The sequence below is a fragment of the Plectropomus leopardus genome, chromosome 6, assembly GCF_008729295.1.
Source record: "Plectropomus leopardus isolate mb chromosome 6, YSFRI_Pleo_2.0, whole genome shotgun sequence".
Lineage (NCBI taxonomy): Eukaryota > Metazoa > Chordata > Actinopteri > Perciformes > Serranidae > Plectropomus > Plectropomus leopardus.
In genome coordinates, this window is record NC_056468.1 from 9,490,514 (window position 1) to 9,517,866 (window position 27,353).

The 27,353-nt window shown below is 39.4% G+C and overlaps 5 protein-coding genes across 9 annotated transcripts; 4 read left to right on the forward strand and 1 right to left on the reverse strand.

Moving 5' to 3' along the window:
- Window positions 1–801: 801 nt before the first annotated feature.
- Window positions 802–2,436, forward strand: pla2g1b (phospholipase A2, group IB (pancreas)). Its single transcript, XM_042488659.1, has 4 exons — window positions 802–1,056; window positions 1,168–1,309; window positions 1,988–2,121; window positions 2,318–2,436. The coding sequence occupies exons 1-4, from the start codon at window positions 1,008–1,010 to the stop codon at window positions 2,434–2,436; spliced, it is 444 nt and encodes a 147-aa protein (XP_042344593.1). The 5' UTR covers window positions 802–1,007.
- Window positions 2,437–2,458: 22 nt separating this feature from the next.
- Window positions 2,459–5,009, reverse strand: asgrl1 (asialoglycoprotein receptor-like 1). 2 transcript variants are annotated; one of them, XM_042488657.1, is made up of 8 exons: window positions 4,991–5,009; window positions 4,375–4,481; window positions 4,199–4,282; window positions 4,020–4,103; window positions 3,897–3,941; window positions 3,525–3,664; window positions 2,962–3,077; window positions 2,459–2,842 (listed from the first exon to the last, which is right to left on the reverse strand). In XM_042488657.1, the coding sequence occupies exons 2-8, from the start codon at window positions 4,460–4,462 to the stop codon at window positions 2,689–2,691; spliced, it is 711 nt and encodes a 236-aa protein (XP_042344591.1). In that variant the 5' UTR covers window positions 4,463–4,481; window positions 4,991–5,009; the 3' UTR covers window positions 2,459–2,688. The 2 variants fall into 2 exon arrangements, with proteins under 2 accessions (XP_042344591.1, XP_042344592.1); XM_042488658.1 differs by lacking the exon at window positions 3,897–3,941.
- Window positions 5,010–6,694: 1,685 nt separating this feature from the next.
- Window positions 6,695–9,449, forward strand: LOC121944577 (cytochrome c oxidase subunit 6A, mitochondrial). The gene is made up of 3 exons (XM_042488410.1): window positions 6,695–6,807; window positions 8,031–8,173; window positions 9,135–9,449. The coding sequence occupies exons 1-3, from the start codon at window positions 6,708–6,710 to the stop codon at window positions 9,222–9,224; spliced, it is 333 nt and encodes a 110-aa protein (XP_042344344.1). The 5' UTR covers window positions 6,695–6,707; the 3' UTR covers window positions 9,225–9,449.
- A 1,323-nt stretch (window positions 9,450–10,772) lies between these two features.
- On the forward strand, window positions 10,773–13,012 carry LOC121944925. Its single transcript, XM_042488883.1, has 7 exons — window positions 10,773–11,108; window positions 11,198–11,372; window positions 11,482–11,552; window positions 12,035–12,208; window positions 12,287–12,384; window positions 12,459–12,530; window positions 12,617–13,012. The coding sequence occupies exons 1-7, from the start codon at window positions 11,093–11,095 to the stop codon at window positions 12,758–12,760; spliced, it is 750 nt and encodes a 249-aa protein (XP_042344817.1). The 5' UTR covers window positions 10,773–11,092; the 3' UTR covers window positions 12,761–13,012.
- A 3,738-nt stretch (window positions 13,013–16,750) lies between these two features.
- On the forward strand, window positions 16,751–27,347 carry hps4 (HPS4 biogenesis of lysosomal organelles complex 3 subunit 2). Of its 4 annotated transcripts, XR_006105917.1 has the most exons (13): window positions 16,753–17,081; window positions 17,573–17,663; window positions 18,278–18,421; window positions 18,536–18,643; window positions 18,857–18,973; window positions 19,491–19,585; window positions 19,671–19,743; window positions 24,128–24,246; window positions 24,366–25,011; window positions 25,137–25,263; window positions 25,390–25,409; window positions 25,551–25,662; window positions 25,940–26,029. XR_006105917.1 is itself a non-coding variant. In XM_042488392.1 (12 exons), exons 1-12 carry the CDS (start codon window positions 17,050–17,052, stop codon window positions 26,106–26,108), a joined length of 1,833 nt encoding a protein of 610 aa, XP_042344326.1. In that variant the 5' UTR covers window positions 16,753–17,049; the 3' UTR covers window positions 26,109–27,347. The 4 variants fall into 4 exon arrangements, 2 of the variants coding, with proteins under 2 accessions (XP_042344327.1, XP_042344326.1); XR_006105916.1 differs by having other exon boundaries at window positions 16,751–17,081; window positions 25,137–25,409; XM_042488392.1 differs by lacking the exon at window positions 25,390–25,409 and having other exon boundaries at window positions 25,940–27,347.
- Window positions 27,348–27,353: the final 6 nt, after the last annotated feature.

Sequence of the window (27,353 nt, forward strand, 5' to 3'; positions counted from 1 at the left end):
TTTGCAAATAAAACATATAATTTGTTTCCTTTTTAGAAGAGCCTCAGCTATCTGTAAGCAGTCAAAAGCAAGCACGGACAAAAAGACGACAAAATCACTTTTATTTTGCTTTTGCATTGAACTGCTGTGAACTAAAGTATTTTCCACAGCCTGTATTAGTGCCTGCAGGATACTTAGTGGCTGCACATCAGCTGTCCAGCCATAAATGAGGCCTGAATTTCAATTATGGACATAATAATATTTTATTCCAAATCTTGTTCAAGTTAGGGCTTGAGTGATAGTCTGACCATCTGATAGCTGATCTGCTTTTCTCAGTTTGATGCCAAATCGTACAACAAAAGCTATAAGGATGTGAAATATTTTTATAGAACATATGGCTCTTTAATGCCTGTTAAAGTTCAGCTCAGGTAACTGTTCAGTAGCTGAAGCTTTTTGGGACAAATAAGATAAGATATTCACAGGAAATACAATATAACAAGGTGAACAAGGACTCATTTATTCACCCCTCTTTGGTTAGACAGCATTTACATTAACAATTTCCTTTTGATCTTCTCACGGATTCCTTGAATTTCCTAATCAAATATTCCCTGATCCGTTTTTACTTTTCCTTGTCTTTGCAATGTTTTTCCTCTTTGAATAGAAGTTGATTTTATAATAACTTTCCAACACACAGCTGTGCAAATAGCCAGCACCTGACAGAGTTCCCACAACTTTCCACTGCACGCTACTCAAGTTGTTTTAAGTGTCTCATGTTAACACAAAAAGAAACAATATGTGATACAACACAGGAATAAGAATTGACTGAATATGTATGTAGAAAGCTTGTTTTTGCATGTGTGTATGTTTGTGTATGCATACAGGTTGTATACGTTCTACTTACACACATTACATAATGTATAGATTAAGAGATCGGGTGGCTCTTGGCAATTGGCCAAAAAAGGACCACCTCTCGGGGTCAAGAGTCAATATAAGGCTTTAGCTTTAAACTCCACATCTTCACCGGCAAGATGCATCTGACTGACTCCCTGCTCATCCTGCTCCTCAGCCTCCCAGCACGTGAGTATGACAGTTATGTCTGACTAATCCGCATCTGTGAGGTTTTGATTTTACGGTGGTTTTGAGATGGGTAATAGCTTTGTCTGAAATGTCTCCGTTGTCCTCATATAGTGCTGTGTAACCGAGCCGTGTGGCAGTTCAGAGGGATGATCCTCTGCACCGTACCTGACAGCTGGCCGGTGTTTGACTACGCTGACTATGGCTGCTACTGCGGGCTGGGAGGCTCTGGCACACCTGTTGATGAGCTTGACAGGTAACACTGCTAAGTGATGTTTACGTTTGTGATGGTTATTAAGGTTTGCTGTTCTGAAAGTCCCCAAACTGAAGCACAATCCAACTTAAAATGTCAATTCGAAATAATACTACAACTACTAATAACAATAGTAATAAATACATTTTCTGACTTACCTTAAGTGGCGTCATGGCATATGTCAGTTTCAGCTTTATGTGCAAAGGTTGTGAAATATCTTCCTCTGAGCCTCCAAGACAATGGAGGTGAATGGAATTTTATTTGTGCTGCTTAAAGCACTCAGACACTTTTTTCACATAGGGAGTATTTCTTCACCAGGAAACAGGTCTGGTACCAGTTTGGACTAATTCACATTTAGAGCTGAAAGTATTTGTTGATTAGTCAGTAAGTTAATCGACAAAAAATCATCAACAATTTCGGTAGCACTTAGCTGTTTAGGTAATGTATCTTGAAATCTTTTTTTTCCCCAATACTATTTATGTTGTTCAGACCAATAAAAGAATAAATAGGCCTATTTTTTTTAAATGACTCAGCAAAGTGCCCAAAAATGTAAATAATCATTTGCTGCAGCTCTACTTGAATTTAAAATCTCAGGAGAGTCAAGAAAGAATGTGATTTTTTTTCCCTCTCGATGTATAGACGGTCGGTTTATGGCCTCTTTGCGCTTCGTGTGTGTTGCAGATGCTGTCAGGTCCACGACCGGTGCTACAGCAAGGCCATTCGGCACGAGGAATGCAGGCCCATACTGGACAACCCGTACACTGAACTATACAGCTACAGGTGTGACGAGGCCAGCAAGACCATCACCTGCCTGAGTGAGTGATCAACCACACTTCCAAACACAGCAAAGTTTAATGTGTTTCCGGTAATTACACAATAAGTTACAGGTTTAGAAAAACGCAAAGTTCAACGTCAGTCTTGTTTAGCATTTAATTCTTAAATAAATGTTGTTTTTTTCTCCTGTGCTGCTCCTTCACTCTGCTGCTGCTCTCTTGTGTGTTTTTCATCCAGATGGCAACAATCCCTGTGAGAGGTTCATCTGTGAGTGTGACAGGATTGCAGCCATGTGCTTCGCCAAAGCAGGTTATAACGAAGAAAACGCCCATCTTCCCAGCGCCCGCTGCAAGTAAGCCGAAGGACTCAGATAGAAACTCACAGAAGAATTTCTTTATTGAAAATCAACAGGTTTCACTGTATACGTCGATTTATTATGTATACAACAAAAGCCTCACACATGTACTGTAAATGCAACTTATGTTCCTTTTTTTTTTGACTCTCAAAATGAATCAGTTGTTACCAAATAAATCATTTCCGTCAGTTTTAATTTGACCCATTATTTCAAATACATCAGGTCTATCATAATAGCCAAGGTTTAGGTTCTCTCACACCTTGGCTTCACAGATGTATCTGTACTGCAGGCCGCAGTCAGCATCATTTAACAACTTGCGTATGCGTCTGTCAAAGCCATGAATCTGCCCACAGTCCTCGCCATTCTCTCTGTAGTCCCAGTTGTCAGGCTGACCGATGTCCCAGTAACTGAACACAAACAGAGGAAGGATAAGAAACAATTCATAAGTTACATATATTGTAATGTATATTAATAATGTATATCCCCATGCTTTTTTTGCTGTTATATAGCTTTACGTTTCTCTTACTTTGGGGTTGTACTAAAGTCAGTTCCATCCACCCAGCTCCAGTGTCCCTCGTGCGTTCGCTCTACAAGTCCAATCCAGTAGTTGTGTGTGATTTCAACTATTTTTGAAATGAAGTCCTAGAAGAAAAAAAAAACTTTCTGGTGAAATTTTCTGCAACAAGTTGTGCCTTTTTTTTTTTTTTTTTTTTGCATTAATTTAAAGAGACAGGTACTAAGAAGGGAGCATTTCACGTAAGGGGCGGAAACAGGTGTATTCAGGCAGACAGTGTGAGAAAAATGAGGTGTTTTTTGAATGTTAAAGAATGTCAACATGTTCTAGTACAAACCAAAAGTACGGGTATCAACTTAAAAATGAGCATTATTTGAAACCTTTAAGTGTCTTATTCGGGTGGTGGGGGTCAAATGCACATGTTCCCAAAATCTACGCCTTTGATTCTGAGAAGTGTTATGCTGAGTATGTGTAAGCCCTGTATTTACACACTCATTCAGTGAAGCCATTCAGTAGCAAATGGTTAACTTCACTTAAACTACATGGAATCAAACTGGTGTAAAGTTAAACCTCACCAGTTCCTCCACAGTGTTCAGAACCAGCAGGTGTCCTCCGTATGTTATGCACTGCGCCTCCGCTCTGTGCCAGGTCAGGCCAGTGGTGGACAGCAGATAGCAGCTCCTCTGGAAAGACACCCATCCCACCTGACATGTTCCTGGTTTGATGAAAGTTAAGAGAAGTCAAAGATTATTTTCAACTTCCATTTATCCTCTAGCTCTAAGGGTCTGCATTGTGTGTATTGCACTGTTTTATATATTGTTTTATGCATTTGTTAGTTTTTCTATAGTCATAACCCAATAAAAATATTTCTTTATTGTTATTAAGAGAAGTCAAAGAGCCTGAATTGGACACTGAATTCTGAATTTAATGAAGAGTTCAGTTTTTACCTGGAGCTGGGACAATTTTCTCCAAGGGGACATGCACTGTTGCACCTTTAATTCACAAAATCAAATTTTCACAATGGTGTACTAAGGATTTACATTATTGAGACCTGAAGACCATCTCCTGACCTGAACTGGACGATGAATGTCTTTCATTGCTGATTCTCTCCAGGCTGAGTTTGACATCAGTGACTTCCTTGTTTAACTGGGAGACTTTGAGAGACAAAAATGGTTATAAAAGTAGACAAGGGATGTCAATGAGCTGCATGCAAACTGCATTAATGAAATTGGAGAGTTTAAAGTCATACATTTCACTCCAGTGACCAGCAGAAGAATTATCAGCAGCAACACCAGGACTCCATAGAGGACATATGCCACTATCTTTGTCATGCCTGCAAATACAGACAGATATTTTTTTAAAAAATGTTTGAAGGTGACATCTGAAATGATGGAATCAAAACGAAATGACCTGTACACGTTGTACCTGTCTGTGCAGACGTCCTGTACTCTGTGTGGACAGAGCTAACAGGGCTGTTATCAGATGATCCAAACTGGCTATACTGAGAGTCCATTCCCGAAAGAGAGCAGATTCTGTTGGAAAATGTATTTATTTTAGGACTTTTTGATCAATCAGGAAAAAAAGAGAAAATATTTCTAACCATGTTGCTGTCTTTTGCAATTTAGAAGAAAAGAATATAGTTGATAATAAATGTATTCAGTCCGTAGTCATTTTGAGATTCTCTGCAAATAAGAGGTCAACTAATCTCCCTTGTTTGTTTTAAAGCTGAATATGTTAACTATTAACGGCTCAATGAATAAAAGAGAATTCTGCAATATTATATACTGTAAAATACGCAAACATGTTCGAATATACACTACTAATTTGCTTTGCTAAATTCAGATCAGGATTAAAAAAATAATCATGCTGTCATTACCATTTTGACTATTTAGTGTATAATTCATGGTGTTATTTGCACATGCATAACACAGTGACTCATGCACATTGCTACACAGTTATGGATGTATATAAAAGTTGCAGATAATGATTGCAAAGTAATTTCTTGAACAAACATGCAACAAAGTGAACGGTTATCACTCACCTTCATCAACCAGAATCTCTCTGAATCTGTCTGGTTGGACTCTGACCATGAGATCACACAAAGTCCTCCCATTTAAAGAGAAACACAGCTGGATTTCAAATTCAAAAAGAGCATTTTATTATTATTCAGTTATTCTTTATCATTATCTACTGTCCCATAATCAGACACAGTAGGTAAGAGTTTGTCCCATACCCGATGATGTATGAGACATTTCCATGACGTGAAGGTAATTATAGGGGGAATTTAAGTGATATAACATTTATGACATGCACAATACACAAATTAATGCCCTTGTTATTACCATATTAAATCTGAATTACCACTATATGTGAGTAAAACTGGCTTCTCCGCACCTTAAGGCAGGGGATCACAACTCCTTTCGTTTGGATCAGCTTTCGAGGACTTTCGGAGCAAAGTATGACATATTTTTCAAGAAAAAAAAAGCAAAACCATGTCTAAAAATCAATACAATTTGTTTATTTCTTATTTTCTACACTATCTTTGTGACCATTTAGATTCATGATTCATGATTCTGTGGCTGGGAACTATTGCCTGTCAGTAGGCCAAGCTGTGGAAACTTTATACTCTCTTAGATGCAGATGATTCATACAATGATATCTCAGAAACAGGAAACATCTTATTCCCTGCACATTAATATATAAATATGGGTTACTATATGGTAAAACAAGTGATATAACTTTGCATCAGTGTCCATCACAATCAGGCTATTCAACCACCACTGAGCTCAGAGGACAAAAACAACTATTGGACTATCAAGTCAATCACATTGCCAACAGTAAGGGGCTGTGCTTTATTCATCCGAGTGGGGGGGTGGCTGGGGTATGACTTTTGAGTTGTTGATTTCAATACATGTATCATGACTCTCCTGTCACCTAGATTTCAATATTTCACAGTTTCAGTCTATGATAGAAGGTGTGTTTTGGAGATTTTTTTAAGAAAACATGCTTTCAGAATGTCCCTCCCTTAATGCAAATCAAAAAATATAACTTCCTCCCCAGTATTTAAATAATTATCTAAAGTGCCTCCCCTGTTGTGCACTCTGCTCTCATAAATAATGAATAGGCTTAGCTCATAATTGTATTGTGCACTGTTCTGCCTTTTATTATTCGGCACACACTTTACATAGGTTACTGTCTTCTGTCGGAGGACCTAAGACTCTTTGACCGCCTCCAAATTTCATTCCCTCAAGTGCAATTTTTGCATTAAATAGTCTCTCCAGCCTCTCTGTCTCCTCCTTTACTATTTATGATGGTGTAGGCCAAAGGACTGTAGTCTTCAGTGTGTTTTAGTTTAACCTCATTAAAGCTTCATTTTGAATACAAAGATGGTCATAATGATTTTTTTTTAACTTTAAAAAAAATCTTTATCCTTTGATTTATCAGTGCATTAGTTCTTGTACTGCTTACGCTCTTATTTTATTTCCTGAAACTCACCAGTGATTTCGATTTAAACTTCACTTATATTCACTTTCTTACCCTACATCCCTTTGTGGTGATGTTTTTATAATTTTCCACATTTTTCTGTAAAATGCCCGTGAACCTATAATGGCAGCAAACATAACCTTGAAGTGTATTTTCTGAGTGTGTATGTAGTTGTCAGCCTCGTCGCGTGGCGGCTCAGTAGAGATGGCTGCTCTGCCTCCACGTGACATCTCTGTACAAATTCCTTCCGGTCTCTGCGTGCCTCAGAAAGGAAAATGGCGTCTCTCGGACGGTTCTCTCAGTCGTTGCTGAGGTCTTCTTTGACCCAGACCCGGCGTCAGCTTTCTGCTACCGCCGGACACGGCGAGCAGTCAGGTAACTGTAACACCTCATTTTAACTGTCCGGTTGTGTTTAATGAGTTATTTGTTAGGACGACTGGTGACGTTTGGACAGTGACCTTGCTGAGCTAACGATAGCTATCTTAGCATTAGCTTAACATCCTTGAGCGAGCAGCTCAAAGTTGCCCAAAATATCAACGCTCTAAGCTGAAGACATCGTCCTTTCAGCCTGCTACATTATTGAGGTATTCACATAGTCCCTCATTAAGTCTCAGTGTAGTTTCTATTGTCTTTGATTTATTATTTACACGGCTTGAAAGTGGAGCAGTGTCACATACGCTTCAAGCTAAAGAACAACAACAGTGTGCCATCAGGTCAAAGGTTACTCGAAATTAATGGATTTTTTCCCCATTTATATTAGGTATTAATAAACAGTTTGAATAGCTTTAAAGGAAACTAACACCAGTCAAGGTAAATACGTCGGTGCAGAAGATGTGAGCATAGCAGCAAGAGCAAGGCTAGATAGAGTTATCAGGATTGTAGAGTGACTAAAGCATTTTACGTATCACTTAATAGTCGTTTTAGTTTCGTTTAATTTTATATAAATGAGGCAGATGAAAAAACAAGCAGGAATGTTAGTTATTTGTATGTAAAAGTATTAATGCTAAATATTATTTAGTAGAGGAATCAAACTACGAATAATCAGCTTTTGAGATGCTCATTTTATCCTATAAAGGCAGATCAAAAAGCTTGAAGTTGAATGTCACCTTAGTCAAAAGCATGCCATGGTAGCAGTTTAATTCAACTGAAGCGGCTGAATAATGCCCCTGAGCTAGATGATCCCCAAACAGCACATTTATTCAATCGTGATTATTCAATCGAAAGTGATATAAACTCCCCATTACTGATTGAATCTTTTACAGTTGTGACTGGCCTGAAGTGGAAAGTTAGAGATTTAATCTAGACTCTCCCCATCACGAAAATGTTTGCTTTATCTTGACAGTCAACCCTGGGTTGTTTTAAACCTTATTATTTTTGCTCCGTATCTTTATGAATAGTAGCTTCCAATGTTGTAAACTGGTGGCATTTCACATTTTAGTTATATTGAAACACACACCTTGGGTAATAACATAACTTCTCCGAACTAACATTTATGTCGGCTAACATTTCCTGATATCAAAGATTAGGAAAAACCAAAAGAAAATTGCTAACTGCTTTTTTTGTTGGTCAAACTAATCATTTCTGTTTTTCTCTTCCAGCCAGGACATGGAAGATCCTCACTTTCACCGTTGCTGTACCTGGTGTTGCAGTGTGCATGTTGAACATGTACCTGAAAGAGCAGCAACACAGCCATGAGCAGCCAGAATTTATTCCATACTCCCACCTGCGCATTCGCAGCAAGGTCTGAGTTAATGACGCTTAAAGGGGACCTATTATGCTCATTTTCTGCTTCATATTTGTATTCAAGTTGTCTCCTAGAACATGTTTATATGTTTAAATGGTAAAAAAAAATAACCTTTATTTTCCTCATATCGTCTGTTCTGAAACACATGTATTCACCCTCTGTCTGAAACGCTCCGTTTTAATGCCCGTCTCTAAAAGCCCCCGTCCTGAAAAAGCCCAGTCTGCTCTGATCTGTAAGCGTTTCTGGGTGTTTTGCATCGCAGAGTCTCTGCGCCATCATTGCAGATGAGGAAGACTGAAACACAGAGTTGCAGCACTTTCTACTGTGAAAAATCACCAATAAGATCCTCTTAACACAGCCGAACATGTTCCAACAGGGATGTGATCTGAAATCGGGGCGAACTTAACATCAGCAACCAAGAGTAATGTGTCACTGATGTCAGCATGTAGCTACATGCAGCAGTGCAATTGCACCCAGGGAAGTACTGTGTATAGCAGCACTTTCTCTCGCTAATAATCAGCAATCAAAGTTTCTAAACAAGACCAGATATGTTCGAGCAGGAATATGATCTGAAATCTGGGTAAAAATAACAACATCTGCAACCAAGTTTAGATGTTAGGATGTAGCTTGATGTGGCAGTGAAGACTAGGTAATGTAAACACATGCAGTAGTGTTTGTAGCCAAAGATTTAAAAAAAACATTGTAAACAGTATAGAGATTGTCCTTAAGCATGAGGTTTTTGCTCAAATGGATTACTTTTACAGATGTTTACCTTATTATTTGAATCTTACATTTAATATTAACATCTGACACTGTAACATTATATATATATACATCATAAAATAAGGAAAAGTGTAATAGGTCCTCTTTAAATAATCAACATTTTAAAATGATTATTTTAAATGTCACTTTTGTCAGTATTTGTATTTAATTATGTGTAATCTTTATTTTCCTGCAGCGTTTCCCGTGGGGAGATGGCACCAAATCCCTTTTCCACAACCCCCACGTGAACGCCCTTCCTGACGGCTATGAGGGTCACGACGAGTAAAACCTTAATCCAGAACTCATAACTGGCACAGGGACCAGTCCTCCCTCAGCATTTGTTACTTGATCACACTTCCATTTATTAACAGTTTACTCTTTGTTTTTGTTGCATTTACCTCTGTGCTCTCAACACGGGGCACCCGAACCAACAGCTCTATTACTCGGACCATCTTGCAAAATGTCAGACTGAAACTGAATTAACATAAATAAAGTAACTCTTATTACCTCATTTCATGTATTATGGCTTGTGTGGTGATGTGATTTGAGGTTTTTCACCGTCAACGTACATTTTGTTGAACAGGGAGAAAACATTGGATTTTTTTGTATTTCTCTTGGCATATATTGTAAGATAGGTGCACAAAATGTCTTGATCAAAAAGGGTTAAATTACTTCTTTTTTTCTTTCATTTAATCTCAATTTCAAACAGATGGGTCTTTTCCGCAGTAAACATTTTGACAGGTCCTGGTAATAACAGCATAGATATATCAGGGTCCTGATGCTGTGTATGCTGGCTCACTGATTCGCTCATGCTGACAGAAAACACTGGAGCCATTGTTAATGTAATTGGTTACACCTGCACTTTTCCAAACTCACTGTTTATTTGCAGTGTGAAAGCCCTGCAGAGTTTTGGTTCACACGCACGGGTGATTTCGCTGTGACTGTGACCAGTAAAGGTGGTACAATTTACACCCAATTATCCCATAAAACTGAATCGAACACAGTGATACAGCATACCTCCTAGCCTTTAAATTCACGTGCTTTTTCACAATTGAGATTTAAAAGATTTTACATAATTACAGAAATGGAATCATGTACCTGCTTGTGTATAAATGTTGAACTCACGGTCTGAAAAAAGGCTTAATGTTAATTGGAAATACATTGAATTCAATGGGGTCAAATCATCATCAAACCCTAGAGTTACATATTTGGATTGTAATACATCTCTTAGTAATTAATTCTGTGCTAAGGGATTACTTATCAGGGTAGAGGGATGTATGTGTGTAATTTTTTTAATTAAAAAAAAGACCCTCACTGGAGCTATAAATATTTTTCCTTGAGCTTTTCCAAGTGACTGGGAGAAAATACATGATCCTCCCTTCACCATTAATTGCCATTTCATAGTTTCTGGCTATGATAAATTGTGTACTTTTGGAGAAAAACCCACTTGTAGATGTGGGGGTTATGAGGGTAATTTAAATGAATACAGAATATGACCATTTAAAGTGGAATGTCCCTCCTCTAAGCCAAATATGAAAAAAAAAACAACTCCTTCCCTATGCTTTAAAAAAAATCTGAATTGGCTTTCCCTTTTTGTATCACCCCGTCCCCTTTTGTAATTAACGAACAGTCCCTAATTTTGCTGTTTATTAATATATGCAGTATTCTTTGTAAGGGAAGGGCAGCACAGTGTAACCTGTCATTGTGTCATTGAATAGTCTCTATCTGTTATCTCACATAAAAACTCGACTTTTTGCATCTACATGACATTTCTCATGTAAACAGACTCATATTATCTCTTATGACGCTCTGGACCAGGTTCACGTGACCTGCTTATTGTTAAAGACTCCACCTCTTTCACGTGAACGCGCTTTAAGCCGAATTAGAAAATCCTGGGTTAACAAAGCTCTGGGTATCCAGCTTCAAAACACCGTCATCTTTTCCCGTTTCCGTCGCTTAGACAGTTATTTATGAACGTTAAGCGCGCCGTGACTTACTCTCGCGCCTGTTAAGCTCGGCTTTATCGCGTTTGGCGACGCTTTTGGGTTACGATTTGATTACTAAATCTAGCATTGAAACATCTCGGATAACTGCGCGCATCCGCTCCGCCATCAAGGGGAGAGCAATCGCACGCCGAGACCCGGATCACAACCCATGAACACAGACAGAGGTAAGGAGACCTAACAAACAAAACTAAAAAAAAAAAAAGACTCATAAATATGTGTATCACATGTTACTTTATTTTTTGTGTTTTTATAGATTACCAGATGATGAGGAAAAACGAGAGGGCACATTTTTTCAGCTCTAAAGAGCAGGAACTCATTTTAAAGTTGTATGAAGAAGAAAGAGAGATACTGACAGCCAAATCCAACACTACCAGCGCCTCTAAACTGAGAGAGGAAGCCTGGCAGAGAATTGCTGACAGAATAAACGCGTAAGAAGACTCATTCCCATCATCATTCCCCTTATTGAACTGAACTCTTAATACTTGGACTCCAATATAAATTGTAATATAAATGGTATCATTTCTCATGACTCCCCAGGGTATCGGACAGCGGCTACAAAAGATCATGGCAGCAAGTGAAAGTCAAACATAAAAATATAGTGCAAACAGGTAGGTTTTGAATTGCAAAACTTTTTTTTAATGTTATTTATTTATTTTTTTAAAGTAATTAACATTTCTATTGTCTTTGAATGGGTTGGTACATGACAGGTTAACAAATCAGACAAGACATCCCATTGGCAACAAAAGAAAAAAAAGATCAGTTCAAGAGGGGCTACAACAAAAGTCAACATCACCCCTGAAAAATCAATTATTAAAATTTTAAAATGCTAATAAAATTAAAAAGAGGAAGACAAAGCATATTTCAGGTTTTTCAGATCGTGTGATAAAATTCCAAATATTCCCCCAGACTGATCTGTTGGCATAGTTTCTGTCAGTTATCCTGACCAGCATGCACCATTTTTTCAATTTTAGGGATTTAGTTGATTTAAAATACCTGAGTGTTCCTGAAGCTGTTGTGACAACAACAACAACAACAACAACAACAACAACTGCGAATACTTCTCATGACACGTTTCCCCTCTCACATACAGCAAAAAGACGGCGTGCCGAGGTGTTGAGAAATGAGACGGGGTCCACCACCCCGTCGCTGAACTCTGCAGAGGAAGACGTCCTGCAGCACAAAGACAACAGTCTGAGAGTGGAGGTCCTCCCTAGCAGCGCTTGTATTGAGCCACTGACTGGATCTGACAACTCTTTTATCAGTGGTAGGTGTATAAATGTCTGATGAAAACCCTGCAGGAATGTCCCCTAATCTAACTCAATGTTTGGCCCCACCTCCACAGTCTCAGGCCATCCTGTCCTCCTCCTGCCTGTAACAAAGACAGAACCAGAGAGCCTGAGCGGCGATGAGACAGATGTCAGTGACACTCCTTTTGAAGGCGTAAGTGCTCAAACATGTATTCTCCAGGCGTTTGTCTTTTGGACGCTTTACATATGGATGGGTATTTTACACAGGATGTGAACGGCAGCAGCTTCCAGGAGACGGCAAACTCAATATGTGCTGCAACCGACGGCGGAGGTGCAGAGGTGAGGTCAAAGCGTCAGCTGTGGGCTGTGGTAACGACAGAGATTACAACAATGTGAGCTCACGTGTTGTTTTATTTCTTTGGCAGAGGCAGACAGACGATTTAAAAGCCCTTTACTGCTCCTACCTCAGGAAGGAGATAGAGAACCGAGACCAGCTGATGGCATACAGAGCACTTAAAATGAAGAAGATAGAGAAAGAAATGTTATTACTTGATAAGCAGCTGATGTGACCATGTCAATAAATGCTAGAAGTGTTCAAAAATATTTGATTTATTCCAGGTCAGATAATTGTGAGAAAGTGCTTCAGTCACATTAATTGTTACGTACATGTTGGTCTGGGAGTTCACTGCAACAGTGGGCATCGAAGTCTCCAGCAATTCTGCAAGTAATAACGAGCTGGACCCTTTGCAATTCTACATATGCAACAGTACAACACAAGTGCAGTGTGCCCAACTGGTGGGTCACGGTCCATAAGTGGGTCCTTTCTGAATGGACTGCAAGTTTGAAAAAAAAAAAACAAAACAAAACTTTATTTTTAAGTATTGTGAATTTCCAGCACAGAGCTTTTGTTTTGAAGTGTGGTTTCCTGCTTAAGAGAGAGAGTTTTTTTTAACTAACTATTTTATTGTCCTGTTTTTGGTATTATTTGGCCTATATCAACATGCTGTGCCTTTGCAGCATTTTTTATTTTATCTCACTGATCAAAACAAACAATAACATGCACTTTCTTAGTTTCGATGCTATTTTATTTTATTTAACTAAGTTTGAAGTAATTGCACTTTATTCTTGTATAATGTTTTATGTTCTTGTGCTTTAAGCCCATGTGTTGTTTACATTTTGCAAAATATAACTGAATGTGTGGTGATATATGTTATGTGTGGACCTTGAATCAGTGACTAAGGAGAAATCTGGACCATGTGGCTGGACTAGTTGGGAACCACTGCACTAGTGCACACCTCAGACTGTTTTGTTGACCGAAAGTCATTTTAATTCCTGTGTTGTCTCGATAAGAGTTGCCCCAAAGTGGACTTGAGGCCCAGCAAAAATTCAGGGTGGGAGGGTTGTGAAGAATCGCCTGTACCGTAAGTGTAGCTCCTGTGGAGCTGCTCTGTAAACCCCCGGAGGATTTTATTATCACGAGTTACAGCGCTTTTACTGACAAACTGTACGCCAACACACTGGATTTAAAATGAATTTAACAATGCGTGACTTCAGTTTGAGGGCACTTAACATCCACATCAGATGAGTATTACAGGAACTGTTAACACAAGGAAAGTCGTTATAATTCATATTTGGTTGCAGATTCTTTGCAGTGACTTCTGGTCATTGACAAGTTAAACATGTGCTCAGCTGGACTCGGATCGGGTAACTTGGCCAGTCAGCGTCACTTTATGGTTGTGTTGTGTGTATTATTTGGAGTCAAGCCTCACTTTGCTGAAACATTTGTGATAAGATGTGGAGTTACAGATAATGGTGAGTAAAAAAAACTGAAGCTGATTAACCCACCAGCAGCAGAGGCTACTTAATTCTCTACATTAGAAGTGACAGTTATTGCTCCAAGGCTACCTGTGTGTTTTCGCTGTGTGTCTTTTTATAATTTCTCTCTTTGTTGGTGGATGGCTCATATTTATTTTAAAAAGTAATCATAATTGCAAAGTTTTTTGCCTTTCTGTTCTAGTTGTATGCACGGAAGAAAGTAAAAAGCTTTCAGTTTTAAAGCATTTCATTTTGTCACCACATTTAAAACCTATAATCTCTTGGGTTATTCAAAACCAGCCTTTTGTCATGTTGAATAATAAACCAGGTATTGCTTCTTAATATGTGTAATATATGTATTATTTTTTACTTGTTTTTTGTTTTATTTTCCACTTCTCTTGTGTTTTATTATTATTTTTTGTATGGAAAACATAATATTTTGTGAGATTTAAAGCAAAAATGTATCTCAAAGCTCTTGGCGTTTTCAGTTTGTTCATTATCTGCTATGTGGTCCAGATAGTGCCATACAGATGTAACAGTCCACAACACCAGTTTGAACCCTTTGAAATCTAGTGCAAGATTATTTTTTTTGTGCTGCTTTTAGACCATTACATTTTTTTTAAAGCATTCCTATAATTTTAGGCACTTTTTCTTTTCTTTTTGTTTTGTGATTTTTTAAAAATAATATTCAGGTAAGGTTTTTTTTTTAATTTTTCTTTGTACTTTTTAAAGAATTTCTTGCTAATTTCTGAGTCATTTCTTCTGTCCTTGCTCATCGCCTTCCTCCCGTTTTTGGAAGAAATCCAAGACAATTTTCTCAGGTTACAAGGGGTTAAACCTGATCGGACTCCCACAGTGCCCTCTCCTCGGTTTGCGTTGTCTGTCGGCAGCAGCATGGTGCAGTCACGCTGGTCAGCAGCAGGTCTGTGTCTGTCTCAGAGGTCTGGACCTCCTGCAGCTGCTCTGCGGCACACAGTGCGCTGCACTCACGCACGGAGCATCTGCACGTTAAAGATGGCGGACTGCTCAGCGATTTGCGGTGAAACAATATAACCTCCAACGATGCAGAGTCGATCGAGGATATAAAGCTGAATCCCGACTTCAGAATAGATTTGCTATACCTAGTGCATCTGTTTGCTGAGCAGAGCAGGCTGAAGTCTGATCAGCTTTACATGCAGCCATTGGCTGAGCGAGCTGCGCGCGGTCACGGTCCCATCTGAAGCCATCCTCAATCGAGCATTGAAAATCGGATTCATCATGGCTGTGGTGTTATTAAATCTATGCATAAAGGGGGGGGGGGGGGGGTAAAGTAAAGATCCGTTATTAACGCAGTCTCTGTCCCATTCATAGCGTCATGTATAGTTACTGTAAGCATATGTGACATTCCCTGCAGATTAAATGGATGGCTGGGGTTTCCTGTCTTTGCATCATTTAAATCATGTAATTGAATCTCCAGCAGAGTTATGCATATGTAACAAAAAAAAAAAAAAACAGAATAGACTGGCTATAGAGCTGATGAGAGCCACTTTAAATATTATAGCCTGAGTTTATCACAGTCTGCTAATATGTAGCCTAATCTTATATTATTTTGAATTTCACCCTCGGCATACCACTGTGAATAACTCTGGCATTGTTCTGATTGAGCTTCCTGCAGTTTAGAACATTGAGAATATCATATCTAGTATATATTTGGGAAATATTCAAGATCCAATCTAGAGAGGCAAATAAAATCTTCATTTTAGCACATGGTGTTGGATGTAAGATTGAGCTTTATGTTCAAAGAGCAGGCCATGGATTCCTCACTGTTTATGACAAAGAAATTATTATTATCACGATTATTGGTATTATTATTATTATTATTCATATGTGACATTCCCTGCAGATTAAATGGATGGCTGGGGTTTCCTGTCTTTGCATCATTTAAATCATGTAATTGAATCTCCAGCAGAGTTATGCATATGTAACAAAAAAAAAAAAAAACAGAATAGACTGGCTATAGAGCTGATGAGAGCCACTTTAAATATTATAGCCTGAGTTTATCACAGTCTGCTAATATGTAGCCTAATCTTATATTATTTTGAATTTCACCCTCGGCATACCACTGTGAATAACTCTGGCATTGTTCTGATTGAGCTTCCTGCAGTTTAGAACATTGAGAATATCATATCTAGTATATATTTGGGAAATATTCAAGATCCAATCTAGAGAGGCAAATAAAATCTTCATTTTAGCACATGGTGTTGGATGTAAGATTGAGCTTTATGTTCAAAGAGCAGGCCATGGATTCCTCACTGTTTATGACAAAGAAATTATTATTATCACGATTATTGGTATTCTTTGTGGTCCCTTTTAAATATTAAGATAGTTATTTATAGAGCTGGAAAGTACACATACAAAGCATAATGATATCATAACCTGCAGACTGAGATACCCGAAGGTAAAGTAGTTGATATGAGACTCGCTTTACCACCTGTAACATTAAAATGCTGCTCAAACACAAATGCAACGATGATATTAGAAGCTTATGTAAGTATATTAAGTAAAAACAGGAATTATTATCGATCCTCTTTTTATACACTGTGGTAGCTCTACTTATACTTAGTAAAATCTGTAAATACAGCATTCCCCAAACCACTAGGCTTGGCTTGTTGAGCGTTTGTAAACGGCGCACTAGTTTGTCCCATTAAGATCTCCGTACTTTCACATGACTTCCACTGCGTGTGACTGACCCGCATTCCTCAATTGGCAGCAGCTCTGTCAAACTCCCTCACTTCAGAGCCAAACTGAACCCAAACAGTGGATGAAAACACCGTCCGTGTGTGTGACATGTAGCACAGAGTTTGTTTTCTGTGTATAGATCAGCTGGTTGTGAGAGGTGAGAGGAAGTGAGGATTGTTACGTCTCACTCCGAGTCGCAGCTGAAATCTTCACTTCTACTTTTTCTCATCGGAGTGCATCTTCAGCCTGTCGGGGAGGAAATACATGGGTACAAGATAACCGATGACTGAGGAACATACAGCTGTTTCTGGGCTTCGTGTCGGTGATGGCTGAGCTCGTGCAGCCAGACTCGAGAAGGTAAGATCAGCTGAGTCCTCACTCAGTCTGCGGCCACTTTCACTGCACAAACAAGTCAGAATCTGCCAGTAAACCAGTAAACACCCACCTCTGTTTACTGGGCTGTAATAAACACTGCTTTAATCTTTTCGTGTGCATTATCTGTCAAATCATCCAGCCACTAAAATGAAATTATACAGATTATTAAACCAAACATCAATGCTTTTGCATGAAGCCTTTCATGCACATAAAAGTAAATGGGCTGCCTCCATAGATTTCAGGCCACTGTGGCTGCAGGTTTTTCTGCTACACCTGGATTCAAATCAAATAAAATATACTGGAGCATCACAATTACTGTAATCAATGTTTGGCACTTGGATTTTCTTGTCAATCATATGAATAAAGTTATGGATTTAAACAACAGCCAGTGTCCCGTCTAAAGCTGAAACTGCTTTTACCTTTTAGTCATTTAATGAAGAATTTATACATTTCTTTGTGTATGTATTTTGCAGGTGTAATTATTTCTTCCTCTATGATGGATCCAAGGTGAAAGGTGAAGGTGACCAAACAAGAGAAGGAATCTGCTACTTCTACCCTGAAGAGGTTTGGCTCTCAGAAATTGTTGCAAAATACACGTTTGGTTGTACTGTATGAAGTCATATGAGTGCCATAAAGAATAATAGTAGTTTAAAAAAAAGGAAGTATACATAGGGATAAATAAAGTGAAGTAAAAAGTAAAGAGAAATAAAAAATTAAGTAACAATAATAGGGGAAAGCAAAAGCAATAGTGAAAAGAAGTATAAATGAAATCATATAAAAATAGATAAATGAGGTTATTTATTTAAAAATCATTTTATACTAAAAAAAATGTAAAGATAAATGAACATATACATGTCAAAATAAATGGAAATGCTTATATCAACTCTATTTTATATTTTATTATTTGTCTCTTTTTTCCCCATTTATTTCTTCTTTTATGTCTCTTGTTTCTCTTCATATTTCCAGATGTGTTTGTACTTATTTATTCTTTCCTCTTTATATTTTAACATTTATTTTCTTATTCTTTTACAGATTTTATTTTCTTTTTTTAATGGAGCTTTATGAGTATGTTGAGTGTGATAATGACCACCCAAGGGCTTGTTAATGTCTCTATACTTTGACACTGTTTTCAGTTCTGTAACCTCAAAGTTGATCAGCACTGTGTGCATTTCTGTCAGACCCCTTTAGATAAGCAAGAGCTGATCTGTGGTCAGCTTGCTGGCGCGGGCCGCTGTGTCTCTGAGCTCTCCTCCTCTCCTGTGCGCATACTGAGGCTGCGCCGCAACAAGTTTGCCATCCGCATGAAAGATGACTTCTTTTGGGTGAGTGAGCACACAGTTAGCCCGGCTGCAACTTTTCAAATCGTTTCTTTATTTTCTCCAAAATATGAGTCTCTGACGGTTATTTTGGCAACATCTTTTCTTTTTTTTCCCTAGGCTCTGGGCTGCTCAGTGGAAGTCCCCACCGTCAGTGTCTGTGAACTCCTGGATCACCTAATAAACCTCTTTTGCTTCTATAATGGCTGTGTCCGACAGAGCTACCAGGTACAGTCCTCAGCTGTCTAGCTGTCCTATGCCATAGTTGACTTGTTTTTTTTTTTAATTCTGGATTGTCCAACAGAGATTCAAATGTTTTTTTAAAGAAAGGTAATACCCCGAATCAGGTTAAGACTGATATAATAGAGTGATCTACAAAAGCTCCAATTATCAGTCCTTTTCAAGTGCATATTATAATCCAAACTTTGTTTTGCACTGCAGCTTAACAGTCAGGAGACTCTGGCTGCTCGATGGGCGCAGTACCTTTCACACCTGCGGAGAGCATCCTCAGAGCTTCATCACATCTTCAGCTGCCTGGGGACCATTGACTCAACTAATGTACGTACAAAATGTCACAACTCTACATTTAATGCTGCTGTTGTATAAAGCTGCTCTCAGACAGGATATGACTATGTCTCAATGTCCTGTGGTATTGTGTAACTGCTTAGTGTGTCTTGGCGAACACTCAGAGGCTTATTTCTGCATATTCATTGCACCTAGAGAGTAAATTTAGATGTGCGCAAGCTGCCAAGAAAATGCCAGTAAATCCTGGATGTTTCTGGTTTATAGCCACTTGAAAAGTTAGAATACAATGCACAAAATGTGCTATTTTGAAATCACTTTCAGTCAAATCCCATTGTTTCTTTATAGCATTTGCAACATGAAACTTGCCAAATATGTCACATTATACAACAGATGACGAAGCATTCGAAAACTTCATATTCCAGCACTGGAGTTTCTTTTATTAGTGTCTTGGTTTAACAGTTGAACTGAAAGGGGTTATAAATTGCATATTTATCACCTGTATGTGCTTTTACAGCAACTAAAAGGTCACAATTTAAATTCTCATCCCCAGGTTGACCCACTTCTCCTGCTCAAAGCTGCACTCATTCTTCAGGCCTGTCAGCGTTGCCCTCTAGTGTTAGCCGGCTGTATCCTCTTCAGAGGAAGGTGAGCTGACATTTGGACCACATCCACTTGTTAGTGGGATAGTTTCTGTAAATAGCAGGTTTTGAAATATGCTTTTTCTCCACAGAGTTGTGAGCACACAGATGTCTCCAGAGCTCACAATGAAGGTGATGGTTCATGAGTGTGAAACATACATCAAGGTAGGAGCTAATGCTGTCCTCATGCATTCTCGAGTGGGAGCTACAAAGGTCGTGTATATAACATTTGAAACAGTAGACTAATTCCCCATTTACACGTACGCGGTTATTTTTAGAAATGGAGAAATATTCCTGCGTTTGCACCCTTCGTTTACATGCAAACGGAGAATTCGCCTCTGAAAACGATGCTTTTTAAAAACTCCGGCCAGGGTGGAGATTTTGGAAAAACGCCGGTTGCCCATTTGCGTGTAAACGGAGCAAAACGGAGAAAACGCAGGCAGTAGACGTCACAGTATGCGTCAGAACTTGCACTTGCGTCAAAAGTGCGACCTATGTTTACATGTTGCTATGGTAACCATGGATCCCCTCAGAGTAGCAGCCATTGGTGCAAGCCCTCTTCTCATGCTTACATTTACAACTACAGCTGATTTATTACATGGAGGAGCAGAGACGGATGAGTGTTCGGAGGACAGCAATTTTGCAACAACTTCTCCTCCCTCCAACACCAAGAGCCTGTCCGCGTCACTGCCAGCGTCGCCGGTTTTGGGTCCGTCCAGGGAGAACTGTTGTCTGGTGGGACAACTTTGTAAATGAAGTGGTTGTCCCGGAGGAGTGGCGTGAAAATTTTAGGATGTCGCGGTCATCACTGCTGATTGGCTAACGTGGGCTTCAGCTTCTCGTTACACTGCCACCTACAGTTTTGGAGTGTCCTGGCAGCAGACATACACGGATTCGTGTAAACGCAAAGTTTTCTGAAAACGGATACGTGTGCACGGAATTATTTTTGAAAACGGAGAGGGTGAAATGTCCCTTTCTAAAAATAACCGTGTACGTGTAAACGGGGCATGAATATTACCCAACAATGATTTGTACTCACTTTAATTGAATTAAATAATGGGATTGAAATTTTTTTAAATTTTTTTTTGCTGAGAGCTAGCCAAGGGCCCTTTAAAAGGTCACAGAAAGACCTTGGAACCCACTTTTGTAACTAATTTTTATTAGATAAGCATTTTCAGAAAGACACAATATAGGAGTAGCTTTGCTAAAATAGTTGGAAATATGATAATTTAATTCACTCTCTTGCCTAAAGTTAGCAGAGTAGCTTGTTATCACTCTCATGTCATCTATCTTGAAGCCTGTTAACTTAGGTTGATGCTAGAATGATCATCTGGAGGAAGGAGCGCGGGAAGTCCGCTGCACGTCATCTGATGCTCACATATACGGTCATAGAGTGGTGAAGTAATGCGTCCTCAAAACGCGGAAGTCCGTTAGCCTTTTAGCACCTCCGGTTCCCTCGTCCTAAAGTCTATGGGTTTTTTGAATGGGTTTTCTGTAAAATGCCTTAAATAAGGTCTGTGGTTAACACAGGCTAAAGATATTTACACATTTTTTTTCCTGCAGCATAAAATACATCTGCACAGACCCAGTTTTTCAACTTTTAAGGTTTTACTCGTTTTTAAAAAAAAGGCAGTTGCTAACAAGCAGCTAAATGGGACTACAGTGTTTGTTGGGGACGTTAGACGTCATCACACTGGACACAGAAACTCATAAAACCTACTTGTCTGCCTTTACAGCTTTACAGACTCGCACTTGAACTTGTAGGTTTATCTGTTTATAATATTTTTTGATTGTGTTTTAACGTGTTCTACAGTCTTTGCAGTGGTGACGTTTAAGTCGTGCGACCACGATGTAGTTTGTGTTTAGCCTAACAATAGCTTTTTGCTTCTGGCGATTTCATTTCTGCTTCAAAACACACAAAAGTGACGCTTAGCCGTGATGATTATTATGCTGAACAAAATGTGTAAATATCTTAAACTTGTGTTTATCAGAGAGCTTCTTTTTGGGGATAACGGAAAATCTCATTCAAAAAACCCATAAGGTTTTTGACAAGGTGCGATGCTTACTTCTTGGCTGGCTTAAAAAGACATGTCATCTCTTCACCACTCTGTAGCTGTGTCCCAGTTCAGGGTCTGCATCCTTCGGAGGCTGCATTCGAAGGCCGATTATGTCACAACGCTGTGCGAAGGCTGTCCCAATTTGAAGGGTCCTTCAGCAGCCCATAAATGCAGCCTTCTTTTCCCTCTTTTTGGAGGATACATTGCTACTGCGCCCTTCATGGCCTTCCATTTCCCAAGATTCCTTGCGTGCCCGCGATCTTCAAAAATAATTCTCACCATGGCGGCACAGAGCGGAGATCGGAGCATTGATTTTACTTTTAATTTGTTTTTTAATCATTTGAAAATCAAATGCTAGATATGTGAAACTTAGAGGGACATTAAAACCTCATAATTTCTTTCATAATACCTGACATAAGTAATGCTAACATGTAGCCACCTAAAATACTAGCTATGGGGATGTAGAGCCAGCTCCGCACTGTGCCCTGCTGTGCTGCCCGCAGCAGAGGAGTGCTTCGTCCGCTGAGCAAGGCTCTGCTGCCTGGAGATAAATCAGCTGCCGCTGCCGACAGAGGCGCTTCTTCTCCTCAGGCAAAGTAGTAAAAAATGAAAATAAAAGCAACAGTCCTGGCTCCATCATTTCTTTTTTTTGTTTGTTTTAGTACCCCCCCCCCACCCCCCTTCAATTCATATCAGCTCTGTTGGCATGAATGTTTGTCAAATTGTTGCCAAAGCAAAATAACGTATTATGAAATACATTACAGAAATATATTTTAGACGCATATTATATAAATACTGTTTTAGTTACATAGAAACATTCTCTCTCTGGTGAGCCTTGACAGCAGAAATCAATTGTGACGTGGGGAACATCTGGAAATCCTCCGAAGGTTAGACCGTCCTGTTTAACAACTGTTGATGCGCCCTTCGGAGGTGCCTCCGAAGGAGCCTCTATAGACCGTGTAGGCTGCGCCCTCTGAAGGAGGCACACCATGAATTGGGACACAGTTAATATATGTCTATAATGTTCACAGTGGAGTCAACCAATCACAGCAGCGTGTAGTTTCTGGCAGATTTTTTTTAACATGGAGGATAAAGCTGAGGATTTCAGCTTTATCTAACTGCACCGATTCATACAGTAACTGCATAGACTGCACTCACACAAATCAAATGTTTAAATATTCAGCCTGCATATCTAGACCTCTTTTTAAATCAGCTCGACTGCAGTCACAACATCAGTGTTTCACAAAACATACATTTGTTTAACCACTTCAGTCATTTGTTCAGTTGAAGCAGAGAGAGAAATGCTATTAAGAGTTGAATGTACTGCATGTATGAGGAGTTACTCATGGCATAATGATGAGTGTCGCTGCCTCGTAACTTAATGATACCGGCTGTCATTTACTCAGGTAATGTAGCTAGTTAATTACAATTTGAGGTAGCTTTACTTAATTCCATTGGACTACTTTATACTAATACTTCATTACATTTCAGTGGGAAATATTGAACTTTTTTGACATTAATTTAGTCACTTTTCATGGAGATTTAACTCGGCAGAGTTATCAAATTTCTGAAAGGGGGTTCAGTCAGATAACCTAAAGATAACCGACGGCACTGTAGCTAACGTGACGTTAGCTACAGTGCCGGACGATCCATTCTAGCATCAACTGTTAGCTTAGCCTACTTTAAAAAATGAAAACAGCTAGCCCACCAGCCCCACTAAAGCTTATTAACTGACTATATCTGTTTTATGTATATATCTGTACAAAAACCAAAATGTAAAAGAGTTAATGCTTGCCGAAATATGTTACATTTGAACAGAGTGGTTTCCAGTTAGCTAACGGGCTGCTGGCTCCAGCTACATATAGAGCAGTGAACTTTAGCGTCCCTTGTTTTGAAGTCGGTGGGTTATTGACAGGGTTTTGGTCATGCCTGAAGTATGTTTTGTGTTTAATACAAGCTTAAGAGACTTTCGTGTCTTGTTCTACAACATATAATATATCAGTTATTACCACACGTTAATTGTGAAACTTGTAGGTATTTAAAAAACAGATTGCTAACAAGTGGCTAAGTGAGACTGAAATGAGCCTTGTTTTGGTGGTGAGTGTAGTTCGTATATAGCCCATCATTAGCTTTTTACTTTACATTTAGGCTTTAAAACATCATAAAAGTGGAGTTAATTTGTGAAGGTTATTATCTTGTTGAACAAAATGTGAGTATCATAAACTTTTGTTTGCCACAGAACTTATTTTCTGCAGTCATTCCAAAAGAATAATTGATATTTTCTTAATTTTTGATGAGGAACCAGGGTCATGCTAACTTTCGTAACAGCCTGTGAACAAAGGTCATCCCCGCAGCACTCTATTCACTGTGTGAGACATGAGAGTAGTATTTATCTAACTCTTGACAAGAAAGCCAATAAGTGTGTTTACCAAAATGTCAGATATTTTATTTAACAGAAAAATAATTAAATCAATGTTACAATTTTGATTCAGGCCCAGAGGCCCAACGGACCAGGCAGCTCATTTGGTGGTACTGTAAGCTCCACCAGTGTGTTCCTCACCATGTCCGAACTCCACTACCTGCAATCTGCCCCCGTCGACAAAGATTTCAGGTAGCCCCTCTCTTTACTGACTTTCAGTTGTCTTCACAGAAGCTATGTGACTTACACAGCATCTTTAAAGCTGTATGTCTGTCGACCATTTCTGTCTTCAACTGTTTTCTCCCCTCCAGTTCCCTCCTTACTCCACACAAAGACACCTCCCCAAAAAAGACCCGCCTGTCAAGAACGTTATCTGACACTCCCTCCACCGAGTCAGAGCCATCTTATCCAGGTTCCTCCCAGTCTCCCCAGAAGGTGTCTTTCAGCCCTTGCATGTCAGACAGCTCGGTGTTTAGCCCAGCTCCATCACAGAGTGCCGCTAGTCCGCTCAACCCCCCATCGCAGCCTTCTCTCTCAAACGGCAAACACTCCCCTGAAGCTGAGGAGGACACACTGGAGGAGTCGTATTATCACAGTTTTCACAGCAACGAAGGCAGAGGCAGTGAGATAAATAATGAAGGAGACGGCTCATTGTTTGAAGAAAACTCCCATCTGAATGGAGGACATGGAGACACGGCGTGTGGGGCAGTGTTCAGAGGGTCTGGGGATGAGGAACCACATGACAATAAGGTTTTGGAAGAAGACAGCAGAGGGGGCAGTATTCAGGGCCAGGAGGCAGCGATACAAGATCCTCCTTCTTGCTCTGGTGCCATTGACCAACCAGAGGAGTGTCCACTGATTCCCATGACGCTGTACATGCACCGGGTGAAAGGTTTGGTGCTGGCTCTGCTGGTGGAGCCGCGCTTCTTGAGTGACGCCGCGTCTATGGAGGAAGTGGTGAGAATCAGCCAGCTAATAACTGGTATTTTTTTCTCTTTTTTTTATGACATTATGACATTGAAAGTTGAGCTTTTTCCTTTGTAATGCTAACACGTGACTCGACCTTTATGGTTTCTATCCAGTATCACAGCAGCATGGCATCACTTAATGGACTGGAAGCCCATCTGAGGACCATCCCTCCAGGGGCCCCGGGTGCTCCAACACCTTACACCTTTGCCCATTTTGACTGCATTCAGAGCACACTGACAAGTGAGGCCTCCATAACGCCCAGATGTACCTCCTCTCTTAATTCGCTCTTTGACTCTCTTTGCATATGTCTTTACTCTCTTTTCATCTTTGTATTTCTGATATTTCTGATAATTCTGTCTTTTCCAGTTTCCCAGTTTTCTACTAGAGTGAGTATCTCCTGCCCTGACATCTCTACCTGGGCACTAGGGATTGTGGGGATTTGGATGCATTCCTTTGCAGCAGGCATGCATGTCCAAGTTAATGTGCCACCACGACACTGAGTCCGTTGTTATTGTGTGTCTCTGCAGCCAACCTGTCTGGTCGACCAGGGGGAGCCCCGGAGCGTCCTTTTGTGAGAGCCACATCACTTCTTCACTCTCATTTCTGTAACACTGAAACTCTGCAGGAGGCTATTATCAGGTCAGTACTGCAGTGACGTGATGATGGTGGAGGTTGTGGGGGTTTCTCGTGCCTTTCATGGCTCCTCAAGGAGAAGTCGGGGGTGGGGGTCGGATCTGTCAGTTAATCTTGTCTGTCGCCACAAACGTTCTTCCTCCTCTTGCAATAGATCAAACTCCCAACAGCTCACATTTACTGGAAACCAAAGTTCTATTGTTTTATGTCTTTATTGCATGGCTTTGCTCTTTTGTTTTGCATGTTACATGCTTGAAATGTAAATGTGACATTTTCACCGCAGGAGCGCAGGAGCTGCTGTGTATGGGACCCGCAGCCTGGCCCAGGAAACTTACTTCCAGCACGGGGGATCGCTGAGGAACTCTGGCATCCCAAACCACCAGGATAGTGCTTTCTCGCTGCCCAGCAAGGCCCGACACAGGCTACTGAAACACGGGGTTAACCTGCTCTGATCAACACAGCTGCTCTGTGCACATGAAGAGCTGCCCTGTGAGTAATCTGCACCGCAACAGTGAACATTTGAGAATGTGATTTAAAGCTTCCTGCTGTGGTTTACTTCTTCTCACGGCAGACCGTTAGCAGGTGAAAACTAATGGTACTTATTTTCATAGCAGAACTTTGCATTTTTTAAGTCTTTATCGTAACCATGAATGACAGAGGATGGCTGGTAGAGGATGTTTTGTGTACATGAGATTTTAGTCATAGTTTGTTATTTCTGTGTTTTTTTTAGTACAATTTGTGCACATTTCGTTATGCTCAAACATGTCACCTTTTGTACATAGAAGCACAACTTTACTCCCGTTTAAACACTGCACACGTGTTGCAACCTTTTCATTTTACATATATATTCCGTTCAGTCACGTCCTCAATGCAGCCAACCTAATGATTCCTATTACTTTTATTTATTAGTTTTATTTAGAATTTTGACAAAGGTGAGATTAAATCTTCTTAATATTTAATTTGGTGCACCTGTACAGAATCATTTTTTTTCTTGCTGCACACACTGCAAAAATGTATTGATTTATTACACAAATTTATCAAATAATTTAAAATAGTTTTGTTTTTTAAAATAAAAATGTCTATTTATTTCATACAAAAGTGTAGAACTGCCAGGCCCAAAAAAAACAAAAAACAACTGACCAGTATCAGGTAGTAGAAGTTGCTTTTTACACATGTTAAGAAAGATATTTTCATGTTATGACAACAACCATTTCTTCTTGTAACAATATACTTACCTTGTTATAATGTGAAGCGTTTTACGTTATTACGTGATACGGGATTGTGTTATTACATGAACTGTTTCATGTTATAACAAATATAAACAAGTATATAGTCACAAGGAGAACCGTTTCTTGATATACCATGAACACATCTTGTAAAACATGAAAAAAATAAGTTGTTATAACATGAAAACAGCTTATTATAACAATAAAATATCTTTTTAAAACAAGGAACTTTTCGTGTTATGACCTGATAGTGGGGTTTTTTTTCTGGCCTGACAGTTCTATGCTTCCTTTTTCAGATCACGTTTGGTAGCATAAACAAGTATTATTTAACTATCCAGCTGTTAGATCAACTCTATTATTTGTTGACTGGGTCATTTGTTAAGAAATGTTTGTATTGTAAAGTTTGCTGCACAGAGAAACACTGTAGTGCATTATTAGTGGAAATTAAATGAATACATGATCCTCTCAGTG

Excerpts from the sequence above, each read along its gene's own strand:
- pla2g1b (XM_042488659.1), top strand. The coding sequence starts at position 1,008 with ATGCATCTGACTGACTCCCTGCTCATCCTGCTCCTCAGCCTCCCAGCA. Across the intron at positions 1,057-1,167 it reads GCTCCTCAGCCTCCCAGCAC|TGCTGTGTAACCGAGCCGTG; the intron begins GTGAGTATGACA and ends GTCCTCATATAG. Across the intron at positions 2,122-2,317 it reads CAAGACCATCACCTGCCTGA|ATGGCAACAATCCCTGTGAG; the intron begins GTGAGTGATCAA and ends TTTTTCATCCAG.
- asgrl1 (XM_042488657.1), bottom strand. The coding sequence starts at position 4,462 with ATGGACTCTCAGTATAGCCAGTTTGGATCATCTGATAACAGCCCTGTT. Across the intron at positions 3,665-3,896 it reads GAAAATTGTCCCAGCTCCAG|GAACATGTCAGGTGGGATGG; the intron begins GTAAAAACTGAA and ends TCATCAAACCAG. Across the intron at positions 2,843-2,961 it reads GACTTTAGTACAACCCCAAA|TTACTGGGACATCGGTCAGC; the intron begins GTAAGAGAAACG and ends GTTTGTGTTCAG.
- LOC121944577 (XM_042488410.1), top strand. The coding sequence starts at position 6,708 with ATGGCGTCTCTCGGACGGTTCTCTCAGTCGTTGCTGAGGTCTTCTTTG. Across the intron at positions 6,808-8,030 it reads CGGACACGGCGAGCAGTCAG|CCAGGACATGGAAGATCCTC; the intron begins GTAACTGTAACA and ends TTTCTCTTCCAG. Across the intron at positions 8,174-9,134 it reads ACCTGCGCATTCGCAGCAAG|CGTTTCCCGTGGGGAGATGG; the intron begins GTCTGAGTTAAT and ends ATTTTCCTGCAG.
- LOC121944925 (XM_042488883.1), top strand. Across the intron at positions 11,373-11,481 it reads ATTGCTGACAGAATAAACGC|GGTATCGGACAGCGGCTACA; the intron begins GTAAGAAGACTC and ends ATGACTCCCCAG. Across the intron at positions 12,385-12,458 it reads GTGACACTCCTTTTGAAGGC|GATGTGAACGGCAGCAGCTT; the intron begins GTAAGTGCTCAA and ends TATTTTACACAG.
- hps4 (XM_042488392.1), top strand. The coding sequence starts at position 17,050 with ATGGCTGAGCTCGTGCAGCCAGACTCGAGAAG. Across the intron at positions 19,586-19,670 it reads TGTATCCTCTTCAGAGGAAG|AGTTGTGAGCACACAGATGT; the intron begins GTGAGCTGACAT and ends TTTTCTCCACAG. Across the intron at positions 25,012-25,136 it reads CCGCGTCTATGGAGGAAGTG|TATCACAGCAGCATGGCATC; the intron begins GTGAGAATCAGC and ends GTTTCTATCCAG.